Raw genomic sequence first — 26,486 nt, forward strand, 5'->3', positions numbered from 1 at the left:
TTCTTAAAATTTACAGTAGATATCATTTAAACTCACTTTTGAATTCAACAAGGTCAGGACCAATATTATTCAGTGCTGTTGCTTTGATTGGCTTAGTCACAGCCACTCTTGGTGCAGAAACAAAAATGCAGTGTGACAATGAGCTAGAGCACGCTCAGAGCACTGTGTTCTTAAGAATCCCATTTTTAGGGCACATCATTTATACATCTATATAGTATTATACTGCTTAGCTTTTCAGTCACTCCTGTGAGGTCTGGTTTGAGGTGAACAGATATACCTGTTTAACCCTCAGTTTCCCATTTCAGACCATCGCTTTTATAAAGACATATGAATCTACCCCACCAGCAAGTGGGCTGAACAAAAATCTTCTGACAATTGTGAAGTTGTTAAGCACCTGTGTGAACAAATTAATCTTTCCTTTTGGAATTGCTATTTTAGGAGGAAATTATTATGACAAAACTCACGTAATTGTAAACCAGCCCCTGGAGGGAGAAGAAACACAGAAATGGGACATTGAAATATTGTGAGAGAGTCCACAGTGGCCCTGGGAGAGCACGGAGGGAGGAGGGCCCTCATGCCCTGTGGAAAGGACCTGCCCACCCTAGGCTCTGGGACCACTGAGCGGAATGGGCTTCTCCCCCAACCGTGAAGACGGCTGCTCTTCACCATGGAAGAGCTCAAAATACGCTTGCCAGCTAGTCAGCGTTCTTGTGAAGAATGCGTTATGATCTCTGTGGAAGGTTCTACTCCTGCTTGATCTCCAGCTTCGGTGAGCAGGTTTTTTGAAGTCTGTTTTCTCTCCTTTCTACCAAACACAAATCCTATTCCCAATAGTTACAGGAAACTGCTGATGCTATCACCCTCTATTAGCTATTAACAACTAAGTGTGTGGTTGAGTGCCAGGCACAGGAAAGTGAAGTCCTACAGGTCAAGTCATACTTTTAAGAAGATGAATACTTTTTTCATAATATCTGAAAACATATTTAATAAACCTGCTAAGCTACTGTATTAGATATGCATTAAAAGTTCTCTCTTGAAGCTTTTATATGAAATACCATAAGTATTCACACTTGTAACTCATGCCAGGGAAGGACCTCAGCAAATACAGGAGTGTTTTCTGTTGCTATTCTTTGCCTGATCCTTTAAACTAAAAATGCACAAATAGCCTGTGGCTGTCCTTTCTCTCTTGGATGACAACACTAACCAGGGGTCACATCTATCCTGGTGCTGACCTCACCTGATCTACCCTCAGGTGTTTATAAGGAAGGACTCTGTCACCTACGTATAATAAATTTTCCTTTGCCTAAGGTAAAGGGAAATTTTAAGTTAAAACCAAGTAGTATTTCAGCCTTGACTATACCATTTTCCTTTACAAACTGTGACAAGAAACTCAGTTTTTCACTTCCATTTTAAATAGCTTTCATTCAAGCAAAATCAGGTAGGATATTGTCTTGGACTTAGTCTCAACTAAGCATCACCACCATCACTAAAGAATTCTCAAGCATTTTTCCCTCCTAAGTTGCTTTTAAACTTACACTAAGATAACTGTTCTCTTCATCCCCAACTTTTGCCAGTAAAGCTGAAAAATATCTGCTCTATTTTTCTATAGAAAGATTAAATTTTCCAGTGATATTTTAAAAAATATCAATCTATATGCACTTTAGAATGTAAAGTAACAGTGAACTGTTTAAACTCCAAGACCCACTATTTTGACTATTTTTTATAGAGACTTGGTCTTTCCATGTAAATATTTTTGGGGATTTTTCTTTCTTCAATCTCAGGCTCTTTCGTAATCTTTCAAACAACACCTGTAAAACACCCTTGCCCATAGATGTGAGTGCCTCTTATTAAATGCGGCAGTGTTATTTAATGAAATTTGTTTTAGGGTAACTTTATTTTAATGGCGGGGGGGCGGGGGGGGGGTGTGTATACACAAAGGTATGGTATGTATATTTTCACTGTAAAAAACCAAGTTAAAAAATTTTCATGTTAATTGTTGTTTAAAATTTTTTTTAGAGCCAGTGAGGCTCTTTAAAGAAGTTATTTCTTCCAAAGAACACCAGGTAATGACAGTTAAAATTTACATTTATTGGAGCTGTGCCTTTTCTACCACACTGGATTAAATAAACTTGTCAAAATATGGCTTTTGTCACTTTCTGGGGCATTGAGTAATTTGCTCTTCCTCTATGTACATCTGTTTGTTCGTACATAATGGCCAACTGATCACCTGTAAGAGGTAGATCTCGTTTTATTAAATACACAGGTAAGCAAAGTTACATTCATCGTGTCCATGGCTCAAAGCAACAGGAGTCCCCAGCACACAAAGCTCTGCATTTTACATACGTATGCGACTAGTAAAGCAGCAACGGCACTAGACTACTTGGATTAAACATTCTGTCCAGAGGGATAACACCAGGTTTTGCTTCTCCTCATCTGTAGTCAGCTTCAGGTCCTTGACAGAAATAGCTGAACTGTTCCAAATTTGCTTTAGTGCATCCATATATGATAGAGGAAAGCGAAGTCCATGAGACTGAAAAAAGAGAAACCAGTCATTTAAGTGCCATTTTCCATAATTCTCAATGCATCATTATTGAGATCCTTCATAAGAATGAGACTTGTTACAGGTAAGCTATTTACAAAAACTACAAACTATAATTAGATAACTTATAAAAGTCAATGATTGATTCCCTTGTGAAAACTGACTTCATGAAAGGCCTATTAGTCATTTGGGGCTTCCCTGGCAGCTCAGTGGTTAAGACTCCACCTTCCAATGCAGGGGGCACTATCTGATCCTACAGGCCATCGGGTGTGGCCCCAATTTTTTTTTTTAATTGCAGAGAAACAGCCCCTACTTGCCAAATCAAAATAGAATAAAAAGTCTTAAAAGAAATAGTCATTTGAAATGCTTCAGATTTGTTACTTTACACCTCCCCTACAAGGCCACAGGTCTCATGCTATTGTCTTTTAAAGTGGGTACAGGTGTTTACATATTACAGAAATGTCTGACTTAACTCTCCCTGTGAAGGGCTGTCAATTTGTGAAATGTTAAGCCCACAATGCAGTCACAGAAAAGCCCATTACCCATACATCAAAGGTAATAGAGTCCTCCCACCAAGCACCAAACCACAGCAAAGACATGCATTCTGGGTTGGAACAAACCTCTGTTTCATTTCCCATCATGTGTGTGTCTCTCCTATTCTGTAAGGAATGATAGACGTAAACCATCCTCCCTTGAGTTTCATCCTTCAAAAAATAAAAAAAAAAGCTGTCAACAACAAAATACTGACCACTGGGATGCTAGGAGGCTTTTCCAGTAGTATAGGGCAATACCAAGAAAAATCTCAATGCCTCAGTGCTTAAGTGAAATTTATTGAATACGAAAGAATCTTCCTGGCAAAAAGTTGAGATGTAAACAGGTAGATACATAAATACAAGGTATAATGACTGTATTTTTCTTATAGTTCTCATAGATTACTATCTGTATGTAGCAAATAAGCACTTGTAAGTCATTTTTTAAAAAGGTAACAGCCCCTTCAGAAACTTTAACGAAAAAACCATTTCTATTTCAACTTACCAATGAAACATTCAAGTTTCATTTAACCATACCTGCACTCTTTGTATATCGGAAAAATTTAATATTCCTAGGTATACATAAATTTTCAATTTATGAACACCACAGAGTAAATATTAATTCTAAATACCAGCCATGTGATCTATAAAAACCTTCCTTCCACTTACAGTAGGCTTCCCCTCCCTCTGTATCCGCCCTTCACAGGGAAGTTTACTGTCTCTTCCAGCACTTTGAGTCATTCCTGGTCACCTCTTAGATGAGGATCACACACACTGACCTAAAATAAATGCCTCCAACTAACTGATTATCAGAATAACTAGCTTTTTTTAAAAAAAAAAATGAGGCTGTGGGAGTATATAATCTCAAGGTTTCCATATATGTTATAAAGTTTTCACCAAGTTTGGCCCTGATGGCTAGAACAGTCTGGTTATGGGGACATCCAGGTGCCCCTGACTCCCAACCTCGCCAGTCATTCACGGGCCCCTCCTGATCAGGAGGACCAGGGTGAAGCCACCAGGCATGGGAGAATTCCCAAGGGCTTTAGGGTTGTGCACGGCACTTTCATAAAGGCAGAAGTCCCACACCAGAGGAAGTCCAGAAACCTATACTGATAATTTGGCAAAGGCAACCTAGCCGTAATTAGGAGGCAGAGACCAGACATTAATCACTAACTAGGGGAAGAAGTGAGAAGGCAATACTCTTGCCTGGAGAATCCCATGGATGGAGAGCCTGGTGGGCTGCAGTCCATGGGGTCGCTGAGTCAGACATGACTGAGCGACTTCACTTTTCACTTTCATGCACTGGAGAAGGAAATGGCAACCTACTCTAGTATTCTTGCCTGGAGAATCTGAGGGACGGGGGAGCCTGGTGGGCTGCTGTCTATGGGGTTGCACAGAGTTGGACACGACTGAAGTGACTTAGCAGCAGGGGAAGCAGCAGAGTTCTGTGGGGCTAAGGACAAACCCTTAAATGCCCAACGGGCAGGAAACTGGAACCGGAGCAGTGAGATCTGAGCATAATCTGATCTAGAGCGATGGGACTGAACTGTGAGGAGGAAAGATTCCCAGAGAAGGCGGGCAGGGCCACCTCTCAACCTGATAACCTGAGGCCTGTGATGGACATGCCTTGAGTGGAACCCTCTTCCCTTCTGGATACTCACGGATAGGTCCTGATTGGGTCCAACAGTGAGAACCACGTGGTCTCTAAACTGCAGTCTCACTGTGCTGTCCAACCCCGGAAGCTCTCCACCTAGAAAACCCAAGAGAAAGCAGGTTCAACCCTGTTTGCAGGAGCAACTGTTCGGGAAAATTAGTTAACAATGTGCAGGTGAATCCAAACACGGGGCATCTCCTCTAACTCGGACATTCACAGTGATGTTAAAAATGCTGCTTACATCCCAGGGGACCTCATTCTTACACTGAAGACAGATGTCAACCAGATAAATAACAACAGAAGTTTCCAAGTTCATTAGAAGGCTGTCACCAGTACCTGGGGAGCACACACTATCACAGAACAGACTGGGCCACCCTGCCTTCCGCGCGGAACGCTCTCACCGCGCCAGTTTCTATCCCTGGCTTGCTCCACATGTGGACTCTGAAAGGACTTCCTGAGCTCAAAGTGCACCATCCCTGCAATTACCAGTTTCATGACCATGGCGAATTATTCAGTCTAGGTAGGTCAAGTGCTGTGTCATAAAAAAAAGCCACCTAATGAAACGCACAGAAACAACTCTCTTTCCTAGATTGGATTTAACTTAGTGAAAAAGCAGCCACTACAAACAGACCAGCCTAACAGGGTGATCTGGTTGGAGACAGAGTTGAGGGAACTTAGTATTGACAGTAAGGGCTAAGACAAGGAAAACTGGGACATAGGCTGATCCTCAGAACTGAACTGCTCTGCTAAAGATTAAACCATGTGCTGGGAAAATTGCTGTTTTGAGTAGATGCATGAAACACATATTCTAAATTCCTCCCCACCTCAGACTACAGCAAACATGTACATAGAATGAATGTTAGAAGGGACCCTGTAGATTGTGTGTCTCGCTAGTCCCCCACGCGTGATGGATACGGCTTTTTGAAAAGTTAGTGACAATGAGACTCTCCCTCTACCTGACCAAGAGAAGCAGCCTGAGAGCCAGCCTGGCACACCCAGCTGTGTCTCCCTGTTCTGCTGAACACAGGCCATGCTAAAAGACCCCAGCGTTAAACACAGCCATGCTGTGACTAGGCGAGACAGAGAAAATCGAGACCGCTTCAACAGGCAAAAGGAAGGACACTGTCCAGACCACGGGACTGACCACACGTGCCCCTCTCCTGGCTAGCCTGAGGGACTGCTGCTGCCTTAGCAGTAGTCACTCCATCCTCCTGCTACCAACCATATAACTAGGATTTACAGGAGGGAGACCCAATCCAAGAATTTCTATTTCTCAACAGCATCCAACCCAGAGCAAAGCCCGACTTCCTGAACCCTCTTGAAATTACCTAACTCAAACCAAATCCTAAAAATCCTTCCCTGCATTCCTTTTATTGAGATGTCTGCAGTCCCCAGCAGCGTGCTATCTCTGGTTACAAGTCAATAAACCCAGCTCTGTTAGACTACAGGAGCATGGTATAGTCTGTGCCCCAGAACATTGGTTATCACCATCCACCCAGCAGTCTGTCCACATCATGTGTAACTTAAACCTGTCACAGTCACCTGGGACTTGGGGAAGATCTGTGATGATCCCGCGAATTCTTGTAGTGTATCTGCTGATGGCAGCGTTTTACCCATCCCTGAGCTCATTTCCAACAAGATTATTTCAGTGTTCAAGTTCTTGAAACTTCTGCAGATGATGAATTGCAGAGGGGCCATAAATACATACTCCTCACCCCAAACTACAGGGTTCTCATTCCCCATCAAGCAGCGTGTCCTGTCCAACTTCAACACACTAAGGACAGGCTCATGTTCACCCTGAAATGCTTCATACTTCCCATCAGCTCAAAGAAGTGCACACCCAGAAAAACATCAAAATATCCCACATTAGCCCCTGACCACCTAAAAAAAAACAGCAAGCTCTACCTGGCACCACAAGCTCTGCTCTATCTCCTGTATAGTAAGGTGGGAGTCTGTTCATAGCGAAATCCTCCTTCATGTCTGGGGAATGCAGTTCTTTGGTGCCCTCCATCCGGTCTGCAAGCATCCTCAGAAAGCCACTTAATTTTGTTGCAACAGCTGTGCTTTCCACCTGCTAGAAACACAGAAGTGAGTCCTGGCCCAGACTGCAGCCACGTTCCTGCCCAGGCCCAGTCTCCAGAGTGCTGCAATGGGCACCATCACCCAGGACAAACACGGATCCACGCCACTCCCTTAAGGACAGCACCCCTTTATGTCCTCTTAACCACTGTTCCTCTGTAGCTGCCTACCGTTTGCAAAAAAAGATCAATTTTTAGCATTTTGCCTGGAAAGAGGGCTCCCTGGCAATATGGTGCAGTCTTGGCCTTGCCTTTTGAAGAAAAAAGTCACTGTCTGAAGTAACCACTTCAGACCATGCAGGAACCTTTGCTCAACTCAGCCCTAATGCATCCACCATCTCAAAACCTGCCAACAGGGTAAAATCAGGGTGGACAGGAAAGCCAGGGAACACACTGAGGCCAGGCTCTCCAGTGTGGGAGAGCCTAACTTGGGATCGCACGTGTGCTGAGGCTATAGTTCCTGAGCCACGTTAGTTATTCAAATATCTACTCAGTCAGTGCTCCCAGGGCCCGCTGCTGCCACCCTGAAATACAGGAAGGGGGCCATCTGCATACCACCACTGTTCCTTTGGGTTGCAAGTAATGTGCAGCACTCCATCTTTGCAAACCACCCAGCCCAGGAGGAGACAAGCTTGGCTCATGTAGAGAGAAGCCTTCTCATCAGTTAGGAGATAATATTCCAGGCATCCTCTCTTAGGAGATAATATTCCAGGCATCCTCTCTATCAGGCAGCTCTTGCAGCCCTGCCAACTACAGGAGCGGTGGGTGGGACCAGGGAAAGCTACCAGTTCTTCACCCCTGGGATTGGGAAATAGTCACCTGGTGGTAGCAAAAGCTAATGGGGTCAAGGAGGTGTAGGGAAGTCAGAAAAGTAACTGATGATGAGAAGCACCCTTAGGGAGAAGGGTTCTGGGGTCCTGAGCAGGGAGCCATGGCTGCCCCTCCCTCCCCACCTGCCTTCGCTCCTTACCAGGAGCAGCTGCCGGGGGATGCCAGCCCGGAGTGCCACGTCTGCCTTGGCGGTGTCAAACACAAGCCCCGAAATAGTGTCCAAAAGGAAATCTCCCCATGAACTGGAACACATGCCAAGTAAAAAAAAAAAAAAGAAAAAGAAAACGATGAAAGCATAAGACATGTGGAAAAAACACTGATTATAAAAGCCTCAAGCTACAAACTACCACACCAATCCCCCTGCCCTGAAATAGAGTTCCAGTAATTTCACATCAGTTCAGTTCAGTTGCTCAGTCGTGTCCAACTCTTTGCACTCAGCATAAAAACTTAAGAGCATTATCAATCACAGGCTTCCCTTTCTACCCACCTCAGACACTCACATGCCAAGTTAAAGGTGGGAAGCTAGGCTTTATTCATGATTTATCTTAAATGTAAAGATACCAGAATTAATTAGATTGTCATAAGGTAGGAAGTTCAAAGGAACAATTTTTTTTTTAACGTTTTCAACTACATAACTGCCTTGACAGTTTTGCAGAAAAGTAACTCTCAATCATTAGAGGACCTAAAAAAACTTGTATGTGCAAAAAATCCAAAAAGCAATATATGTAGGGTAACAGCAAGATCCTGGACTGTGCAAATATCTGAACAGTTAAACATGACATTTCCCTTTGTTTCTTAAAAAAGGAAAAGAGGGGCACTGTTCTCAGTAAAATATCCAACATCAACAATTTATTTTGCAACTTGTTAAACTCCAGTGATGGTTTTACTGGGGTAGAAGAGAGAAGCCAGATGCCAAAAATACCGTTTCAGGACAAGCGTCAGTGTTCAGCTACCCCTGCTTTTTCTCCGGGGCGTTCAGAATCACTCGCTCCTGAATGTGTGGCAGTGTAAGATGCACACGCTGCGGGGTGCTCTCTCTATAAACACTTCTGAGCTGCTCAAAATTTCCCTCTGTGTCCCCAGCAGATTTCAAATTGCTGGCTACATGCAAAATGGAAATTCCCAGTATGACTTTTGCCTCTCACTCTGTAAGCAAAATTAACACTTTTATGCTTACCTCCTGGAAGTGGCAGAGGACACTTCCCCCCAGGCATCCACTCCCACCTGGTGGCCTCACGGGTTTCCGACAAAATGCTACACCCAGCCTCACACCTTTGACTGAACATAGACCTGGGTGACACACGCAGACCTCACCACAGCGTGAAATGTTATCATCCTTTGAGGGGTCCCAGGTATAAGTCACACAGCAGTAGCTCACGGAGTTAAAGTGCAGTTATGACACTGAGCTCCGTGCTCTTCTAGGAGAATGGATCTTGGGCTGCAGTGTAGAAACAACACCTCTGGAGGGGTTCACCTTCATAAATCGGTCAGATCGACATGCCACTATCTGAGAGAGCAGGCCCTAAATGCCACCCTTGAGAAGGCTTAGGGAAAGGCCAAATCTTCGCCCTGCCATAATGCCTTAAGAAGTGCCAAGACCAAAGCACAGGACACCTCTGGGGAGCAATGGCCCTCGCATCACACCTGTCCTGTTCTAGCAGCGCCCCCCCAGCCCCCGCCGGCAGGCACAAGTCGGCAGCACAGTGCCCGTCCTCAGCCGGCAGGCATCCTCTCTAACTCAGGCAGCTCTTCCAGCCCTGCCGACCGCAGGAGCGGTGGGTGGGACCAGGGAAAGCTACCAGTTCTTCACCCCTGGGACTGGGAAATAGTCACCTGGTGGTAGCAAAAGCTAACGGGGTCAAGGAGGTGGAGGGAAGTCAGAAAAGTAACTGATGATGCCTCATGACATGCCAATGTTGTGAGTAAATCAGGAACCGAGGAAGGAAAATGGAGTGAAAACCAAGGGAGCCAGAAAACCAGCTGATGGCTGCAAGAAAAACAAAAGAGGAAGAACCAGGGAAGAGCGACAGCAGCGACGGGACACCAGAGGACGGACGCTCACGGGGCTCAGCGACGTGGCTGCCAAGGCCCAGAGCTGCTTCGGTCCAGAACGGGCTTCTGGCGCAGCCTCCCCACAGCCCAGTTCCCACTGCCCGCTCCCTCAGTCGCCCTTGGAAACCTCACTCTGCAAGGAACCCAACCATGGTGAGAAGGCATTTTATACAAGAGAAACCTAAAACAAGCTCTGCCTTCAGGCCAGACTCCCACTTAGTCCCTCCTGTCCCTTAAACACAGTGGTTCACTTCTCACTGCAAAGCCAGGAGGCAGAGGAATGCTTGCTTTCTTGTTGTGCAAGATACAGCTCTGAGGCTAGGAGGACCCACTGGTCCTCAGGCCTGGAATGTCCTGTCCCACTCTGACCTCCGGGCCCACCTCCACTTACTCATCCCCTGGGCTCCCTCAGTTTGGGTGTCAAATCATTGCTGAAGCTCCCGTGATGCCCCAGCTTAGCTAACCACACCCCTCTGTGCTCCCAGGGACTCCTCCGCAAAGCTACAATGGGACATGACACTGTTTGGGAACTACACACCTGTCTCCCCTCCTTCCACCATGACCAGAGTATAAGTCCTCCCAAAGCCCCTTCAGTCCAGCGCCTACCATCCCAGCAACCACTACAAGGCCCAGGGCTCATGATGAATAAACCAGTGATGGGGGCTTTTAATGGGACCTGGACTAGCCAGGCCACTGCTATCAGGAAACCACGGGCAGGGCCGCTGCCGGGGTCCTGTCATGTGACAAGGCGCTCGCTGAACTGGAACATGGTTTTAATTGGAACTGTTTTCAGCACATGTGCTTCTAGGACTCACTGTTCCAGACGTCCTTTCCAACTTTAATGAACTGTAAAAACTGGAAACCTTAAAAGAGACCCAGAGGTTTCCGTGATGCAGAGTTTCTGTTCAGGGTGATGACAATGTTTTGGAAACAGATAGTGGGGATGGCTGCACAACAGTGTGAATGCAATTAGCGTCGCTGAACTGCACGCTTAAAAATGGTTAAATGGTCTACGAATATTTTGCCACAATAAAAAAACTTTTCTAATGGAGTGAGTGGGTGGGGGTGGGAAGAGACTAGAAGTGCAGCCTGGCGTCACAGACACACCGCCACACCCACAGCGGTGCACGTCTTCCTGATCCCGGTAGCCTGGATGTGGGCAACTCCCAGCGTTCTGTATGATGGGGTCATGACAGTTCAGGAGGAGGCCCAGACGAGAGGGTCAATGGCACAGGTGGGACACAGCAGGACTAGGAAGTCAGCAGGGATGGAGGAAGCCCTGGGGCTGGAGAAGCAGAAGCGATGCGACCACCTTTCTCAAGCCTCCTGATCCTGGCCGCAGGCACCACAGCACGGAGTGGAGCTGTTGGGTACGTGAGGTCAGGGGCGAGTGCTTACCTCCTTTGGTAGGTGCTGATGGTCAAATGCGTGGAGTGGGCCAGCCCCTCGGGAGTGTCCGCCTGATGGATGGTCCCTCTGGGGAAGTACAGCAAGTCTCCAGGCTAGATGACAACAAGGGGGAAGCGGTTAGTGGGGAGGGTGTCTTCTTGGTCCTCTGTAGAGGCTGTGAGTTTCAGTTCTGCATTCTAGAAACCTCTGAGTGGTGACCAGGCAGTGGTCTGCGTGCTGGGCTCTGTGGGGTCCACTGGTCAAGCTCTGCTGTGTCTGTGAGTTTGTTACCATGAACCCAATCCTGGAGAGGCTTCCAGTGCCTGAAGCCACTTTCTTTGTTTGTAAGCTGAGAACAGACACCTCTGAAACTAGCCCAGGATCAAGGTGAGAGCCTGTACCCGTCCTCTACATCCTTCAAAGGGGGTGGTGAGGAGGGACAGCTCTGGAGCTCACTGGCTGGGGATCCCAGCATGTCACTTAACCCCCCGAGGCCTCAGTTCCTTTATGTGTAAAAGGGAAGCAATTGCCCACATCTCACAGGATTACTGGAGTATTAAAGGAGACAACATAGCCAGAGCTCTTGGAGCAATGCTGGGCACGTGGCTGTATTATAATTTTTATTTTACCTGCCGTCCCATTACAGTCTGTGCAGTCTCCCAAGCAGGGCCCACATCCGTCCTGTATCCCAGGGCCTAACACACCTAAGCATCTGGCACATACGGGCTCAACGGATGTTCGGAAGAAGGGACGAAAACCCTGCGGCCCTGCATCTGAGAATGAGCACTAGACGCAACTACAGCCCACTCACCTCCTCAGGCAGGTGAGCCTCCCCACCCTGTCCGATTTCAAGAAAAGTATCTCCCCAAATCACTCCTGCCCTGGAGTCACCACCTCCTGCCTGATCCCACCCAGACAGAACATTCTGTACAGCAGAAAGGAGACGGGGTGGTCCTCGGAGTCACGTGTCTCCTCTCTGCAACCCAGGAGGTAGCCTGGCTCCCTGGCTACAACCAGGGTCCCTGGAGGACAAGCCCAGGAAACATCACGAGAGAGATTTTTTATTTTAATGCTAAGATTTGCCTTAAAGCAGTAAACAGTATACAATTATGATGTGTTCATGGAGCGATCTTGCCCTGAATCACACCAACCTGACAGGAAAACCAGTCTTTCAAGTGAATCAATGCATCGCTCATAACTGCAGCTCTCACTTGTGAGTCTGAGTGCCTGCCCTGTGACGGAGGCCCTCACATCTATAGCTCATCCATCTGTTTATTTATTCATCCCACAAACACCTGACCAACCCTTCCCCACTCACCCTGCCCACGCCAGACACCAGGCTAGGTGCCAGGTAGAGAGCACTGAACCAAAGAAAGCCCTGCCCTGATGGAACATGTTCCAGAGAAACCGACAAGCATTTGAGAAGGGAAAAGAGACACTAGCAATGAAGATATTCGAGTGGGGGCAAGAGGGATAAAAGAAAGCTGCAAATAAACAATGTTGAGTGGTGGTGAATGCAAAGACACAGTGAGGAGAATGATGCTCATGTAAGTCAGGGTGGGTGTGTCGGGGTAAGAGGTGCTGTTTTAGCCACTCTGCTAAGCTGACACTTCAGTAGAGACTTCAGGAAATGAGCAAGCCAGATGGTGGAGAATCCGCCTGCAATGCGAGAGACCTGGGTTCAATCCCTGGGTCAGGAAGATCCCCTGGAGGTGGGCATGGCAACCCACTCCAGAAATCTCACCTGAAGAATCCCCATGGACAGAGGAGCCTGGCAGGCAAAGAGTCGGACACGACTGAGTGACTAAGCACAGCACAGCCATGCAGCATCCTGGGGAGAAAGGCTTCCCGGGGGAGGGAAGAGCAGGTGCAAAGGTCCTGCAGCTGGCATGTGCCTGGCAGGTTGAGGGGTGCCGGTGTGGCAGGAAGGCAGTGAGTGAAGCTGGGGATGATGGAAGGTGAGGTGCACAGGCAGCAGAGGGGTTAGATTACAGGGCCCTCTGGACCAGTTCAAGGACTTCGGCTTTTTTTCTGGGTTTAACGAAGTCACTGGAGGTCTGGGCAAAAGGTTCACAGGATCCCAAAAGGATCACCATGGCTGTTTTGTCAAAAAAAAGTCTGCAAAAGGAACACTAGATAGGAGGCTTTTGTATAAATCTGTGTCCAAGGATTTTTCCCCGAACAAGCAGAATGGGGACACATGTGCAGGGATGAGACTGGGAACAGGGTAGGACATGAGACTCTGGTTTGGGTGAAACTGCTTTATGTTTCCAGGGGGAGGCATTAGGTAGGTAGCTGAATTATATGTCTAAAGTTTAGATGTGGGCTGGAGAGCTAACATAGCATTGAAAACACATCAGTGTGGAAGGTATTTGAAACCTTGGGAGGGAATCGCTCATTGATCAAAGGAGTCCAAGAAGCAAGCCCTGCACCCCAGCTCACAGAAGCAGGAAGACTGAGGACATAACAGCAAAGGAGGACGAAAAAGACAGTCAGGTGGGGAGGGAACCAAGGGGCAATCACGTCCTGGAAGCCAGTGGAGCAGGTGGCGGTGGCCCACTGAGCCAAATGCCGAGGCCACGCAGACTACAGTGGGGCCAGAGCTGACTACAGTGGCTGACAGTGTGGAGGCGGCCTTCAGAGTAGTTCCAGGGGAACAATGGCCGAGAGAGCCTGCTGGAAAGGGTTCCCAAGAGTGGGAGAGAAGAGGAGATAAAGATAGGGCATGGTGGCAGGGTCTCCAGGAATGGCCACACCCTAACCTCTGGCATCTGTGAGGATTTAGGTTACAAGGCCACGGTTAATTAAGGCTGCTGACCGGGGGGGATTATTCTGAATTATCCAGGCAGGCCCAACCTAATCAGAAGTCAAAGAGGGTATTGGAAGAGAGGACCAGAGAGAGGGCAGCATGAGAAAGACCAAGCTCCATGTCGCATGGAAGGGGTCATGTCAAGGAAGGGGCCATGAGCCGAGGACTATGAACTACCTCCAGAGGCTGGAGAAGGCAAGGACAGAATTCTTCCCTAGAGCCTCCAGAACACAGTCCTGCTGACACCTTGATTTCAGCCAGTGAAACCCCTCAGGGACCTCTGAACCACAGAACCACAAGATAATAAAGTTTGTGGTGTTCTTTCAAGTCACTGAGACTGTGCTAATTTGATAGGCAGCAATATATTGACATATAGCCATTGCTTTCAAACAATTTCACTGTGAAAGAAGCATCAAAGCAGTATTTTTAAATATTTACCACCTATAAGATAAACATAATGATCTCCAGTTTAATTAAAAAAACTGACACAGAGACCAAGATCCTGCCCAAGGCCATGCAGCTCACAAGTGCCAGCAGCTGGATTCAAAACCAGCTTTGTCAGATCCCCAAGCCACAGAGATGTGTTTCCGTTACGGGGGGTTCTTCACCCCAAGACCCCAGGTTTGGCAGAAGGACCGTTTGGTTGCCACCTGGGTAGGAAGGAAGAGGGGTGAGGACGGCTCCAGGCCTCTCACGGTAGCCCCCAAGCCCACCCCCTCCCAGGGTGACTCAGCCCTTCAGTTTCACATACTGGGCATTTACACCAGACTCCACTTGAAGAGTTAGCTCCACGGATTAAAAACTCAACAGACTTACAACTTGAGGATTTCTGCAGGACACAATGCTATCTTTCTCCTTTCAGGAGACCCAGGGCTTCTCACTGTGAGCTGTGATCCAGATGGGTGTGAAGAGTGGGCACGGCTCCACCTTCAAGTCCCACACCCTCCAGGACCACCATGGAGCCCGACCTTCTCAGGCAGGGCAAGTAGCCAGATGTCAGTCTGAGTCACGCAGCCCTGGCCTCAGAGACCATGGATGGCTTAGTCTTGGCTTAAAAATAATCGGCCAAGCGCAGGGCTGACAAACTCTTTCTGTGAAGGGTCAGAAAGTAAATATCTGTGGTTTGTGGGCCACATGGTCCCTGTGGCAACTAGTTGACTCTGCCAGTATAATATGAATGCGGCCACAGACAGCGCCCAGGAATGGTCGTGGCTGTGTTCCCATAGACTTTATATACAAAAGCAGGCAGCAGGCTCAGTTTTTGGCCCATGGGCCATACTTTGCTAACTGCTGACCAAGAGCACAAAACAATGAAGAAAGATACTGTGATTGTTGTCTTTATTCAAGTCCCCTATCACAGAACAGAAGAAATAAGGTGGCGGAGCAGAAGGGCCTGTGCTCATCTGCCGTGAGAGCACCGAAATCACCACTAGCTGCTGAACAAGCATCAACAGGAGAATGCTGGGACCCTCTAGAACAAGATATCCCAGGTGCAAGGGCAAAGGAGAAGCTGCAATAAGACAGCAGGAGAGGCGTAATCACGTTTAAAATCAAACTTCATACCTGCCACAGACGCTTGGAGGGCAGCGTCTCCAAGTAAAACCTTCTGTGCACCAGGACCCAGTGAAAGGAGCAATGACCCCGTAAGAGACTGAACCAGACCCGCCTTTGAGTGTTTGAGGGTCTCCTGCAGAGGCATGGGTCAACAGTGGCCTCTGCAGGAACAGGGGTTCTGGCTGCAGCAGACCTGGGAGCCAAGACGTAGGGCCTAAGTCCTCTTGGATGAGGCTGCTACTAGCCCCACCACAGAGCCGCCGGGTGGGCAATCCACAAACTGGAGAAAAATTATACCAAAGAAGTTCTCACACTGTTGAGAAAATTCTAGGCTCCACAAAAGATTTCCCAACGTGGGATCCAGCAAAGGGACTGAGAATTCGCAGGGAATCTGACTTTGAAGGTCAGCAGGATTTGATTACAGAACTTCTACAGAACTGGGGAAACAGACTCTTGGAGGGCACAACAAGACCTTGTGCATACCAGGCCCCAGGGAAAGGAGCAGTGAAGCCATAAGACACTGAGCCAGACCTGCCTTTGACGGTTTGAGGGTCTCCTGTGGACACATGGGTCAACAGTGACCTGCACGAGGACAGAGGCACTGACAGCAGCGAGGCGCAAATTTGTTGTGGCAGAAAAGAATAGCGAGAAGAGACAAGAAACCTTCCTCAGTGATCAGCGCAAAGAAATAGAGGAAACCAACAGAATGGGAAAGACTAGAGATCTCTTCAAGAAAATTAGAGACACCAAGGGAACATTTCGCTCGATAAAGGACAGAAATGGTATGGACCTAACAGAAGCAAATGATATTAAGAAGAGGTGGCAAGAATACAAAGAAGAACCAACAGTTAGAATAGGACATGGAACAACAGACTGGTTCCAAACAGGGAAAGGAGTACGTCAAGACTGTATATTGTCACTCGGCTTATTTAACTTAAATGCAGAGTACATCATGCAAAATGCCGGGGTGGATGAAGCGCAAGCTAGAATCAAGATTGCCAGGAGAAATATCAATAACCTCAGATATGCAGACAACACTACCCTTAAGGCAGAAAGCAAAGCAGAACTAAAGACTCTCTTGATGAAAGTGAAAGAGGAAAGTGAAAAAGTTGGCTTGAGGTTCAACATTCAGAAAACTAAGATCATGGCATCTGGTCCCATCACTTCATGGCAATTAGATGGAGAAACAATGCAAACAGTGACACAATTTATTTTCTTGGGCTCCAAAATCACTGCAGATGGTGACTGAAGCCATGAAATTAAAAGATGCTTGCTCCTTGGAAAAAAAGCTATGACCAACCTAAATAGCATGTTAAAAAACAGAGACACTACTTTATCAACAAAGGCCCATCTAGTAAACGCTATGGTTTTTCCAGTAGTCATGTATGGAGGTAAGAGTTGGACTATAAAGAAAGCTGAGCACAGAAGAATTGATGCTTTTGAACTGTGGTATTGGAGAAGACTCTTGAGAGACTCTTAGACTGCAAGGAGATCCAACCAGTCAATCCTAAAGGAAATCAGTCCTGAATATTCACTGGAAGGACTGATGCTGAAGCTCCAATACTCTGGCCACCTGATGTGAAGCAGTGACTCATTGGAAAAGATCCTGATTCTGGGAAAGATTGAAGGGGATGACAGACGATGAGATGGTTGGATGGCATCACCGACATGTCCATCACTCAATGGACATGAGTTTGAGTAAGCTCCGGGAGAAGGTGATGGACAGGGAAGCCTGGTGTGCTGCAGTCCACAGGGTCACAAAGAGTGGGACAGGACTGAGTGACTGAACTGAAATCCTTTTGGAAGAGGTTGCCATTACTGCCATTACCCTACCCTAGTTGGCCTCAGGCCAAACTACAGGGAGGGAACACACCCCCGCCCATTGAAAATTGGATTAAAGAGTCACTGAGGATGGCCCCACCCACCAGAGCAAGACCCAGATTCTCCCACAGCCAGTCCCTCCCATCAGGAAGCTTCCACAAGCCTCTCATCCTTATCTATCAGAGGGGAGACAGAATGAAAACCACAATCAGAGAAAACTAACCGAACTGATCACATGGACCACAGCCTTGTCTAACTCAATGAAACTGTGAGCCATGCTGTGTAGGGCCATGCAAGACCCAGGTCATGGTGGAGAGTTCTGACAAAACGTGGTCCACTGCAGAAGGGAATGGCAGACCACCCCAGTATTTTTGCCTTGAGACCCCCATGAACAGTATGAAAAGGCAAAAGAATACAACACTGAAAGATGAAACCCCCAGGTCGGTAGGTGCCCAATATGCTACTGGAAAAGAGTGGAGAAATTTCAGACTTAAATTGAAGAAAGTAGGGAAAACCACTAGGTCATTCAGGTATGACCTAAATCAAATCCCTTACAACTATACAGTGCAAGTGACAAATAGATTCAAGGGATTAGATTTAGGTCATACCTGAATGGACAGAGTGCCTGAAGAACCATGGACAGAAATTTGTAATATTGTACAGGAGCCAGTGATCAAAACCATCCTCAAGAAAAAGAAATACAAATAGGCAAAATGGTTCTCTGAGGAGGTCTTACAAATAGCTGAGAAAAGAAGACAAGCAAAAAGCAGAGGAGAAAAGGAAAAAAACTCTGAATGCAGAGTTCCAAAGAATAGCAAGGTGAGATAAGAAAGCCTTCCTCAGAGATCAAAGCAAAGAAACAGAGGAAAACAAGACAATGGGAAAAACTAGAGATCTCTTCAAGAAAATCAGAGATACCAAGGGAACATTTCATGCAAAGAGGGGCACAATAAAGCACAGAAACAGTATGGACCTAACAGAAGCAGAAGATATTAAGAAGTGGCAAGAATACATGAAAAAACTGTTCAAAAAAGGTCTTAATGACCCAGATAAGCACGATGATATGATTACTCACCTACAGCCAGACATTCTGGAGTGTGAAGTGAGGTGGGCCTTAGGAAACATGACTACGAACAAAGCTAGCGGAGGTGATGGAATTCCAGTTGAGCTATTTCAAGTCCTAAAAGATGATGCTGTCAAAGTGCTTCACTCAATATGCCAGCAAATTTGGAAGACTCAGCAGTGGCCATGGGACTGGAAAAGGTCAGCTTTCATTCCAATCCCAAAGAAAGGCAATGCCAATGAATATTCAAACTACTGCACAATTGCACTCATCTCACAAGCTAACAAGGTAATGGTCAAAATCATTCACACTAGGCTTCAACAGTACATGAACTGAGAACTTCCAGATGTACAAGGTGGATTTAGAAAAGGCAGAGGAACCAGAGATCAAACTGCCAACATTTGCTGGATCATTGAAAAAGCAAAGGAATTCCATAAAACATCTACTTCTACTTCATTCACTACACTAAAGCCTTTGGCTGTGTGGATCACAACAAACTGTAAAATTCTTAAAGAGATGGGAATACCAGACATTACCTGCCTCCTAAAAAACTTGTATGCAGGTCAAGAAGCAACAGTTAGAAGTGGACATGGAATAATGAACTGGTTCAAAATTGGGAAAGGAATATGTCAAGGTTATATATTGTCACTCAGCTTATTTAACTTACATGTAGAGTACATCATGCGAAATGCCAGGCTGGATGAGGTTTAAGCTGGAATCAAGATTTCCGGGAGAAATATCAATAACCTCAGATATGCAGATGACACCATCCTTATGGCAGGAAGGGAAGGGGAACTAAATAGCCTCTTGATGAAGATGAAAGAGGAGAATGAAAAAGCTGGCATAAAACTCAACATTCAAAAAACTGAGATCATGGCATCTGATACCATCACTTCATGGCAAACAGATGGGGAAACAATGGAAACAGTGACAGATTTTATTTTCTTGGGTTCCAAAATCACTGTGGATGGTGACTGCAGTCATGAAATTCTTGAGTAGGAGACGCCTACTCCTTGGAAGAAAAGCTATGATCAACCTAGACAGCGTATTAAAAAGAAGAGACATCACTTTGCCAACAAAGGTTCGTATATTTAAACCTATGGTTTTTCCAGTAGTCTTGTACAGATATGAGAGTTGGATCATAAAGAAGGCTGAGCACTGAAGAATTGATGCTTTTGAACTGCAGTGCTGGAGAAAGACTCTTGAGAGTCCCTTGGACTGCAAGGAGATTCAACCAGTCAATCCTAAAGGAAATCAACCCTGAATATTCATTGGAAGGACTGATGCTGAAGCTCCAATACTTTGGCCACCTGATGTGAACAGCTGACTCATTGGAAAAGACCCTAATGCTGGGAAAGATAAAAGACAGAGGAGAAGGGGACAACAGAGCATGAGAGGATGAGATGGTTGGATGGCAACATCGACTCAATGGACCTGAGTGTGAGCAAACTCAAGAGAGAGCGAAGGAGAGGAAGCCTGGTATGCTGCAGTTCATGGAGTCGCAAAGAATCAGACAAGACTGACCGACTGAACAACAACACAAACAGGGAGTTTTTCCCAGTTATGGCATGCAGGCAGAGATTTTAATAACAAGAAGCCACAAGGCACTGAGTAAGAATCAGAGGGGCTTCCCTGGTGGCAAAATGGTTAAGAATTTGCCTGCCAAAGCTGGGGACACGGTTTCAATCCCTGTGTCAAGACCATATATACTGTCACTCTGCTTATTTAACACATATGCAGAGTACATCATGCAAAATGCCAGGCTGGATGAAGCTCAAGCTGGAATCAATCCCACATTCTGCAAGGCAACTAAGCTCATGCACCGCGACTGAGCTCATGGGCTCCAGCACCGAAGCCTGCGCGCCTGGAGCCCAAGCTCCGCAATAAGAGAAGCCGCTGCAACGAGAAGCCCACGCGCTGCAAGGAGGGAGTAGCCCCTACTCACTGGGACTAGACACAGCCAGCACAGAGTAACGAAGACCCCGTGCAGCCGGAAATACATAATATGAAAAGAAAAAAATTAGGTACCAAGTGTAATTTCAAGAAGTAAGAAATACAAGAACAACCATATGCCAAGTCCACCAGTCTGGTTAAAATCTTTGGAATGCTTTAAATTAACTATTACTTTATTACCACTGAAAGAAATTAAATGTTGTTGAAATTATAGGAAAAGGTGTAAAAAGTTACACAGCTATTCTTATCCTAGACTTTGTTCTCAACAACCTGACCTGCTGGGGACTGGCTGTGATCCCACCCAGCTAACCGCTCAAGGACACACTTTCTCAGCAGCAAGATACCAGCGAACCGGCACATGGCTCGGGCCGCCTGGTTTTCTGGGGAAGGTCCCCTCAAGAGCCTTCATGATGACTCTTCTGACAAGTACATGCGGGAGGAAGGGGGTGCAGAGGGCCTACTGCAGTCAGGAGGCAAAGGGGACGCCCAGATTTTACCAGCAAGAAAAGCTGAGGGGTCGCTGACCGTGCTCTGCTCAAGCAACCTACCATCCAGCGGTGACCACTGCCTTAGATCTGGCGAAGCGGCCCAAGGCCATGCCTTTCATGACTCACTCCAGAAAAGTCAGTGGTTACCGTATTCATAGTTCATTCCTTTTGGACTCAGAGAGCATACGGAGACGTTTCCTCAGCTCACATCTGCAGGTACAAAGGACCAGGTCTCCCTCCAAGGCCCCCCAACGAGGGGCCACCTGGAATGGGAGCCACCTGCCCCCAACCTCCTGGACACATTCTCGGGGGACGGTTACCAAGTGCAAACCTCAAACCACCCTTGGCGCGCACACTGGCAGGCCCGTACCTTGAGTGTGAACTCATGTGTGGGCCTCCCGATCCTGTCCTCGGCCTCCACGCTGTACTCCCGCGCCAGAGGCACCGTCGGCTGGTACAGGCGCCAGTGTTTCTCTCCCTCCAGCTGCAGGATGAACACCTACAGGGAGCACAGGACTCCAAGAGTGTCAGAGAGCCTCCTCACTGGGTGCTGGCCCTCTCAGGGCTTAAACGAATCACAATTTTGATATGAAAAAATAAAAATAAAGGATCACAGATACACCTCACTCCACACTTAAAAGCTGCCACCACTGGCATTCACTTTTTAAAAACAGGTGACCGTAAACTCTGACACTGGAAGGCTGCTCATTCTTTTCACTTCTCTAAAAGCCTCACTGAGTTCTTTCTATCCCACTATTCATTCCTCTAAATCTTCCATCAGACAGTGGAAAGCCCATGTTCTGAGGGAAAAGCCAAGCTTCAGATATTACTGAGTGTCCAAACCCCTGAAGATGATCCCTGGCACACAGGAAAATGTCAAGTTTTTATTCTTCATTCAGCCAAAGATATTTTAAAGTCCTGTTAGAAATATTAAAGAAAAAAAAAAAAAATTTTGGAAAATGTATTGATATCAAATTGCTCTCAAGAGGAAAAAAAGAGGTATTTATTTCCTACTATCTCTGTGTTCACAGAATGTATCAGTACAAAAATAAAACTACGACATACCTAAGCCCAACAGTTAACTTTTTTTGGCAGCCACATGAGAGTGAAATCAACATTCGTCAAGGCGCCAGTGCTTAAGCGAAACCATGACCTTCATTTAAGCTGCCCCAAGATTTTCACAAATGGAAAAAAGCATATATTTTTGGCAGCTACAGAAAAAGGACAAAATAAAAGCAGATGTATGGAATACTTGTGACCTCACCTTATTAAACTGTGAAATTAAAGAAAAAAATCCAATCATATTTCTCTGTAGAAAATTCAATCAATACATGTTTTGGAGGAATATGCAGCTCTTTATATTAGTAAATAAACAATCTCTCCCCTTTCCAAAGGAGCAGGAAACCAGTTCAGTGGGGTTAATTTTGGTCCAACATCCTGGTGAGGGAGGTCAAGCTCTCCGGAGCCCGCACAGGAAGAGTGGGCCCGGACCTGACCGACAGCTCAACCCTGACAAGCCCACCTTCCTGGGCTGGCGGCCACTCCCTCCTCCCGCGGCCAGGCAGATCCCTCCTCTCACCTCGACATCATCGTAGTGGGGCGGCAGGCCCTGGGCTCCGGCCGGGGTGATGTACACGTTGGAGCCAACCAAGGAGCCGAAGTAGCACTCCAGCTTCTCCTGGACCCTCCAGAGCTCATCCTTAAGAGAAAACAGTGGAGAAAGGAGGAGAGAGAAATACATCAGAAGTAAGGAAACTGTTCTTATTCGGTGCAGCAAGTCTTTATTGCACAGCTATTATGCTCTGTGCTAAGTCACTTCAGTCATGTCCGACTCTTCGTGACCCTATGGACAAGCCCGCCAGGCTCCTCTGTCCAAGGGATTTTCCAGGCAAGAATACTGGAGTGGGTTGCCATGCCCTCCTCCAGAGGATCTTCCTCACCCAGGTATCAAACCCTTCCCTCTTACGTCTCCTGCACCGGCAGGTGGGTTCTTTACCACTAGCGCCACCTGGAAGCCCAAATGCTGGGAATTCAGCAGTGACTGAACCGGCACCTCTACTCTCAGGGACCTTCTGTCCCGAGCATGGACAGGAGGAGGTGACAGGGAGCCACAAAGGATTTCAAGCCAGACAATGACACGACCCATTCACACTTACAAAAGGTCAGTCTGGCTATGATGTGGAGGAGACTGGACTGTGGGAAAGCAAGAGACAGCAGCGAGGAAGCGACAGACGAAGAAGTGCAGGTGGGGACAATCAGAGTGGGGGAGAGGGCGAGGGAGAAGAGCAAAAGTCAGGATGTGCTTGGCAGGTGGCCCTGCCAGCACGCCTTGACGGCAGGGGCCTGGGAGTGGGGAGGATAAGCGAGAAATACTCTCGGGGTTTTGACTAAGGCAGTTAGTTAGCTCCCAGCACCATTCAAGTGGGAAAGATCTGCTAATGAATTAGTTTTGGGGGGAAAAAAGAAAAGCTGTACGTTAGATGTGTATGAGCTGCTAAGACCCCCCTATGCCGGCTGGCTAAGTCTGAAGTTCAGGCAAGGGTGAGGGTCTCGGAACTGCCTGATGAAAGGGTCCTTAGAGCAAAGAGAGCAGAAATAACAAACTGGGAAGAAGGTACAGGCAGGGAGCAGGGGACAGGGGTCAAGGAACACTCCCCCTCTCTCATTCACTAACTAGCTCTTCAGGACCTACATCAGGCTGAGGGACCTAGAGAGGAGCCAGGTACTCAAGCGAGAGAAGGAAACCTGATTATCCCAAGGCAGGTGAGGGGAAGAGAGGCAGAATTGGGCCACGTGGGTATCGGCACTTTCTGTGCGCCAGGCTTCACCTACTTTAGTTACACAGCCTTCCCGGCAACCCTCTCACAGGGTGGGTACCATCACCCTGTGGGTGCCCATCCACACTGACGAGGAAGGAGGCCTGTCAGTGATGGATCCAGGATTCACATTCATGCAGCCCTATAACCATGACTCTACTGTAAAGAAAAATCACCTACAAAGAACACCGCAGAAGCCCAACTTTTAAGCGTCCATACATGCAGTGCCTGGCACCCAGAAGATATTGAAAGGATTTGCTGAGTAAACAATGACAATGGCTCAGAAGTCAATCTCACCTGCTGGAAAGAAAAAAAAAAAAAAAAACCTACAGAATTAAAAATACCAAGTGGGAAAGAATTGTGTCAGCATTAAACAAGCTTTGGGAGACATTTCCATATAAGCCATTGAGCTACTCTACATACAGAGCTCAAGGTTTCTATTTAACACAAGAAGAATAATTCAATGAACAGCTCCAAAGAGTTTGCAATCTCCCAAGCAATCTAACGTACACCTGGGAGCAGCAGCAGGATGTGTAATTACATGGGTACAGTGTCTGTCTCTCGCGTGCGCGCGCGCTGGCGGCCTGAGGACCATATGGGTGACCTTATGGCTTCCAACTGAAGTTTCTGGGTCTTTAAGTAAGAAGCACATGTCTCCTTCTTCTTAAAGGTTACAGAAAACCCTATCATTTGTACAAGTTTTTCATTTCACTTTTAGATTCTCAATCTGCCAAGTGTGGCCCACTAGAAAGAGATCTGGAGTCAAACCGTCTGAGTTCAGGTTGTAGTTACAAGCTAGACTTCAACTTCTTCATCCGTGAAAGGAGGACTCCCACTCTAAGACTGTGAGAAACAGCATAAACTATCTCTATTTCAAATGCACAACAGTGTACAAGTGTCACAGCTTCACAGCACTGACTTAGGCACAAACAAGGCTCCTGAAACCTGTCTCCTTTGACTCCTGTCCCCCAGCTGTGTCTGGAGCTGCCAAGGAAGACCCCAGAACAATGGAAAAGCGAAGGGGGCAGAGGTGGGCGGGGAGGCCCTCTCCTCTGCACTGACCTTCCTGCAGAATCAGCTGAATACAATGGTCAAGACCAGAGGCCCACACTGACACCTAACGAACGGTGAAAACAAACATGCCAAAAGCCCAACTACACTTCAGGAGGGTCTTCAGACACACGGTTCAGAAAGTATTTTAATTCTGAAGTTAGAAGTCCTTCCTTAGTAGCTATGTAAGTCACAAATGTGAACTCGTTTCTTTCATGTGAAGTGGAGACCACAGTGATCGCCTCAGTTATTTCAAATGTGTGTTGGAAGATTCAAAAGTGAACACGTGTAAATATTTGGTTAACTCATCTGGACTCCTGATACACAGATTACCCGAAGCGGGTGGGGAACAGCCTACCACTCTCCAGTTACCGCCTCACTCATTTCCAGATGAACTAGACTAATAAGCTGTGCCCATTCTGCGACGGACCAAGAAAGTGCTGACTCCGAGTCCTTCAACCCGGACAATGAGGAACTGCCTCTAGACTTCTCGATCCTGGTATCAGTATGCCTATTAGTAAATACACACAACGCTAAATCTGCTCACAATATAACACTCAGAACCCACCTTCCCGTGTAGAGAGTGAACTCTAGCAGCTTATAGGCTTCTCAAGTTCTGGTGGTGGACGGTCAGAGGGAAAAGAAAACCACAAACAGGGCTTCCCTGGTGGCTTGGTGGTGAAGAATCTCCCTGCCAATGCAGGAGACGTGGGTTCCATCCCTGGTCCAGGAAGGTTCCATGTGCTGCAGAGCAGCTAAGCTTGTGCACCACAGCTACCGAGCCTAGGCTCTGGGGCCTGGAACCACAACTACTGAGCCTATGTGCCCTAGAACCCACGTTCTGCAACAAGAGAAGCCACCGTAACGAGAAGCCCTGCACTCAACAAAGAGAAGCTGCCGCTCACTGCAACTAGAGAAAAGCCTGCAGAGCCACAAAGAACCAGCAGAGCCAAAAATAAATAATTAAAAGAACAAAAACTACCCCACAAACAACCAGGATGAGTTGAAACTGGGAAAGCTCATCCTTCCTGCTTTAATAAACATGACTTAAAGAGCTGAGTCAACAGGGCAAAGGAAACAGTCCTGGCCACTTGAAACTGGGGAAGAGAAGTGTGCAGCACTCAAGCAGAAACGACAGCCACAGAAGACACCACACACATGCCAAACAATAATTTTCTGCTGGTCTGTGAACAAATCACATGTAATCAGCATCACTGATCTTTTCTATTCATAGTTCTTCAGTGTCTAAACACTACTTTTTTTAAGTGCTACTTCTAGCCAAGCAGAGAGTCAAGGACTAGCTCAGAGGGAAGTACTACGATGTACAGATTTTCTCAATGCGAATCATGACTTGGTCTGCAAGTGATTTATTAATTCCTTTCAGGGAGGATGCCCAAAAGGCTGGCATCCCAGGGACAGTTCAGCGGCTCATGATTGCCCAAGATGAACTATCTGGAATGAGGACCTGTACTAAAATGTCTAAGAACAGTTGTACTTTATCCAGAGTACAAATAGTACAAAACCCTACAGGCAAGGGAAAGGCATTCACAGATGAGGGAGGCCTCATGGATCTAAGAAGGCAGCTCAAGATCTGGAATGACGAGCATTACTAGAGCTCTGACGACAGAGTCCTAGGAAGCACCACGCAGCCAGAAGCCATCCTCAGTGTGGAGCCCGACACACTGCTCTCCTCCTCCTCGAAGCTGGCACTCTGACTCAGCCAAGGGTCACAGGGGGGGTTTCTGGCCGGGGATAAGACTCTTTTTCTAAAACTCAGAAACAGCCTTCAGTTGTTGGACAGCTGTCCTGTATACATTTCAAACATCTAAGAGATGCTTTCAAATTATGGTGCTGGAGAA

At 46.9% G+C, this 26,486-nt stretch overlaps 2 protein-coding genes across 3 annotated transcripts in view; one reads left to right on the plus strand and one right to left on the minus strand.

The window, feature by feature from the left end:
• Positions 1-2,138, plus strand: part of CRYBG3 (crystallin beta-gamma domain containing 3) — a 125,064-nt gene extending 122,926 nt beyond the window's left edge. Inside the window, exon 22 of the mRNA XM_069550663.1 lies at positions 439-2,138. Coding sequence (XP_069406764.1) covers positions 439-527 — 89 coding nt within the window. The 3' untranslated portion in view covers positions 528-2,138. The remainder of the gene's footprint in view (positions 1-438) is intronic.
• A 92-nt stretch (positions 2,139-2,230) lies between these two features.
• Positions 2,231-26,486, minus strand: part of RIOX2 (ribosomal oxygenase 2) — a 34,576-nt gene continuing 10,320 nt past the window's right edge. The window contains exons 3-10 of one of the 2 annotated variants that reach the window (XM_069550676.1): positions 22,341-22,460; positions 21,132-21,260; positions 11,083-11,186; positions 7,772-7,874; positions 6,629-6,797; positions 4,731-4,819; positions 3,160-3,243; positions 2,231-2,530 (exon numbers count right to left, since the gene is read on the minus strand). In XM_069550676.1, the coding sequence (XP_069406777.1) occupies positions 2,372-2,530; positions 3,160-3,243; positions 4,731-4,819; positions 6,629-6,797; positions 7,772-7,874; positions 11,083-11,186; positions 21,132-21,260; positions 22,341-22,460 (957 nt within the window). In that variant the 3' untranslated portion in view covers positions 2,231-2,371. The remainder of the gene's footprint in view (positions 2,531-3,159; positions 3,244-4,730; positions 4,820-6,628; positions 6,798-7,771; positions 7,875-11,082; positions 11,187-21,131; positions 21,261-22,340; positions 22,461-26,486) is intronic. The other variant, XM_069550685.1, reaches the window with a different exon arrangement.

This window comes from Ovis canadensis, chromosome 1, assembly GCF_042477335.2.
Source record: "Ovis canadensis isolate MfBH-ARS-UI-01 breed Bighorn chromosome 1, ARS-UI_OviCan_v2, whole genome shotgun sequence".
Classification (NCBI taxonomy): domain Eukaryota; kingdom Metazoa; phylum Chordata; class Mammalia; order Artiodactyla; family Bovidae; genus Ovis; species Ovis canadensis.